The sequence below is a fragment of the Austrofundulus limnaeus genome, unplaced genomic scaffold, assembly GCF_001266775.1.
Source record: "Austrofundulus limnaeus strain Quisiro unplaced genomic scaffold, Austrofundulus_limnaeus-1.0 Scaffold234, whole genome shotgun sequence".
Classification (NCBI taxonomy): domain Eukaryota; kingdom Metazoa; phylum Chordata; class Actinopteri; order Cyprinodontiformes; family Rivulidae; genus Austrofundulus; species Austrofundulus limnaeus.
In genome coordinates, this window is record NW_013952636.1 from 111741 (window position 1) to 115289 (window position 3549).

The 3549-nt window shown below is 39.6% G+C and overlaps 1 protein-coding gene across 8 annotated transcripts in view; it reads left to right on the top strand.

Moving 5' to 3' along the window:
• LOC106525550 (non-muscle caldesmon) overlaps positions 1–3549 on the top strand; it is a 76673-nt gene that overhangs the window by 69936 nt on the left and 3188 nt on the right. For 7 of the 8 annotated variants that reach the window (XM_014019829.1, XM_014019830.1, XM_014019833.1 and 4 more), the window contains 3 exons: positions 813–950; positions 1041–1136; positions 2609–2677. In XM_014019829.1, coding sequence (XP_013875283.1) covers positions 813–950; positions 1041–1136; positions 2609–2677 — 303 coding nt within the window. Of the gene's footprint in view, positions 1–812; positions 951–1040; positions 1137–2608; positions 2678–2932; positions 2985–3549 lie in introns of all 8 variants that reach the window. The other variant, XR_001311131.1, reaches the window with a different exon arrangement.

A 3549-nucleotide genomic window follows, 5' to 3' on the forward strand; every position in this document is an offset into this window, starting at 1 on the left:
GTATATGTGTATATATATGTATGTATATGTATGTATATGTATATGTGTATATATATGTATATGTTTATATGTATATGTATATATATACACATATACATACATATACACACATAAATATATACACACACACATACATACCCATACATACATATATATACATATATATATGAGAGAGATTTTTGTTTTGTTTTTTTATTAGTTTTTAACACTAAAATACAAAATAAAATTCCAAATAAGCAAACAAAAACCACAATAACATTTACAAAAACAAACCGGCTGGCATAAAGTATTTTTCTGGTCGAAGTGGTCAAGTCTGCACCAGAAGTGCTACAGTCAACTGCTGCTGCTGCAAGCAACAAACAGAATTCAAAATAATCATGTTGTACAAAACTGACTGCAATGATAAATTTTCTAAAAAAAAAAAAGTGTTTTTTTAAACGGAACATAATTCTTGTGGTTTTGGTTTTTCTTGAATCGCTTCCCTCTGCCTGGATTGATGAGCTAATGGCTAGTCAGGGCGGGGTCAGGGCAGAACTGGATCGCTGCCGTCTTTATAGCGATTTATTATAAAACTCCTGTAAACCTTTTTACYTTGCCGTCGTGTGCAGAGTTATTTGCATGAAGCGATAATAGCGACAGCAGTTAGCTGTAGCACTCTGTTAGTTTTCAACTTGGTTTTATTTAAAAAGCTGTAAACAGTTGAGATGTTCATACTTTTTATATGAAACCCGACTGAAGCGTCCCGTTGAGACGTGTTTGAGCTGCCGACCGGCCGTCTGTCACTTTTGTCTTGGTCCTCTTCGTCCCCGCAGAGAGAAAACAAGGAGTCCCGGCCTCCTCGCTCCGCGGCTTCAGACCTCCCTCTGGTCACCGACGTGCGGAACATCAAGAGCATGTGGGAGAAGGGCGACGTGTTCGGCTCACCTGGGAGCGGCGGCAGCGTGTTTAAGGTAAAGTGGAAATGAAAAAAAATACAGGCCCAAACTTTGAAAAAAACAAAAAAAAAGAGGCTGGGATGACCTCTGACTGTGTCCAAACAGGAAGCAGCTGTGATAAAGACGGGCGTGGCGGGCCGCATCAACGACTGGCTGAGCAAAACCCCAGAGAGTGGCAAGACGTCAGGAGGAAGGCCAACGGTAGGTCGACGCCATACCAACCCTGCTGCTGTCGGCAGGAAACACGTCCTCTCCGTCATTTATCTGTTGGTGTGAACGACATCACTTCCTGTCCAACACTTCACTTTGTTTCATTACATCACTGCTTGGGGGGGGGTATTTTCGCTCTACTACAAGTAGTTTAAAGCGGTGCATTTTGACATTTAGTTTAACCTTTTCAATAAAAAGTGGGTTGAAATAAAAGCCAGATTGACARATTGAAATGGCTCCCCCTGGTGGCCACTAACATGTTTGCAGTGAGTTTAAACTAAATTTAATGGAGGAGGAGGATACATCCACAATCCTGACAAAAGTTCTCAAACGTGAAGGAAATTATTTATTTTAAGGACAGTAAGGTGGGCTGAGACATTAATCTCATTCTAACCTGTTAAAGGAAGAGGCCATGTACACAGAAGGAAACAAACTCGTTCCATCGTTTAGACCAGGGGTTCTCAAACCTTTTGGGTCTGGGGACCCCTTACAATGACGAAAAAAATTCCAGGGACCCCCTCATAAAACCCATCCATTAAAAGAAAATTTATTTTCATTTCAACCCCTAAATTCCATGGGAATATGTGACCCATCATATCGACATGAGGATTAAGTCAAATTTGGTCAAAATGACCTAATTCCATTTTCAGATTCCTGGCTTTAAAAGCTAAATGTTGATACCTGGATCGTCCTGATATCATCAGCTTATCCAGAGATATGACTTAATTAGTCTTGATGGTTCTGATGTTTGGTCTGAATCCTAATTTTATGTTAATTTATGGAGTAATTTTTTTATTTTAATATAAAGAATAAACCTCAAATATTATTTGCATATTAAGATTTCCAAGTTGGAAAGAATCAAAATCATTGTTAGCTCACAGGGAAAAATTCAAAATCAGGTTTTTTTGTTGCTACTGCTCAAACAAATGCTTCAAAAATGTTTTTAGGATTATATTTCAGACAGTTCATTCAAATGATTCATTGATAAGGAAGTAATTCATTATATTTTGATATAATGCAATTCTTGCAAACGTTAAATCAAAACCCTATATTTCTCCACATCCCACTTTTGGACTTAATACTCGTTTCGATGTGATGGCTCACATTTATAGTTTTATTTAGTCTATTATGTTTGTTTTATTAGTTCATTGTTCTCCATACATTTTTAAAAATAAAAACCAAATTAACAATTTTGTGAAATTTTTTTGAGGACCCCCAAGATATTTCTCACGGACCCCCGTTTGAGAACCTCTGGTTTAGGGGTTATGGTTGTACATCTGAAACAAAGAAATAGTTTTTGATGATTACTCTGCACTGTGATGGAGTGTCTTAAAACCCCTCCAGAAATCCGTCCTCCTCTCCATCTTAAAGACACAAGGCCGACGTTGCATCATAACTCACACACGTCCACGCCGAGCCTCACTCTGTCCCTGCCTCTTGTCTTTTTCCATCCGCTCCGACAGGACCTGAAACCRGTCGATGTCACCAACAAGAGGAGTCTATGGGAAAACAAAGGCGCCTCTCCAACAAAGGTATCGATCTCTGCTTCACCCGCTGCCTGCAGAGCAGGAAGACAGATTTGCGGGGCGATTAGAGCCCACCCCGGATCAGAGTTGCACGTCCAGTTTTCCACGGTGCCAAAGTGGTTTGTGGTCTCTGACGGCCTGTCTTTGGTTTCGGTCGTCGGAATGTTTTCCTACAGAYGAGGGAGGGCGAGCTAGGAGTCTGACGTTGTTCTGACCCAGTGTTTGTAGTAACAATCGTTTGTGTTTGTTTTTGTTTTAAAGAACTCTCATAGCTAGTTGACCTCAGCGTTCAGTCTGGAATAATCCCGCAGAGGTAAAGGAGTGATTAATCTACGTTTCCTCACAGAATGACCTCACGCTCTGCTGTCGCACTCTGTGTTTATGTTTCTGTTTGTCTGTCACGGCCACAGCTGCATTCTCTTCCGCTTTGTTTGGACGTTGTACTGCTTATTTTACCTGTAGTAATAATAATAATAATAATAATAATAATAATAATCAGATGTTTGAGCAATAAATACCAGTTGCAAATATAGAGTTTGGAATTGAGCAACATGTTCATATTCAGTCACTTCTCTCTGCTTGGTTGTGCTGTAGATGCTCGTTAATTCACTTTTCAAAAGGATGGTTCAGATTTTATTTAAGTGGAAAAACTAAACAGTATCTTACCTGTTGTAGATGCTCACTTTAAGGTGGATTATCTCAAAACAGCTGCGACGGTTTGAGAAAGAAAAGCAGTTTTGTGAACATTTACTCTGTCGGTTTCATTGGACGAGSTTAAAGTAAAGAAATGTTCCTGCAGGAAGTGCTACAGCTAGTACAGTCGTATCCCCCCCACTCCCACACAACCATACACATTTTTTTTTTACCTTTTTTTAAGT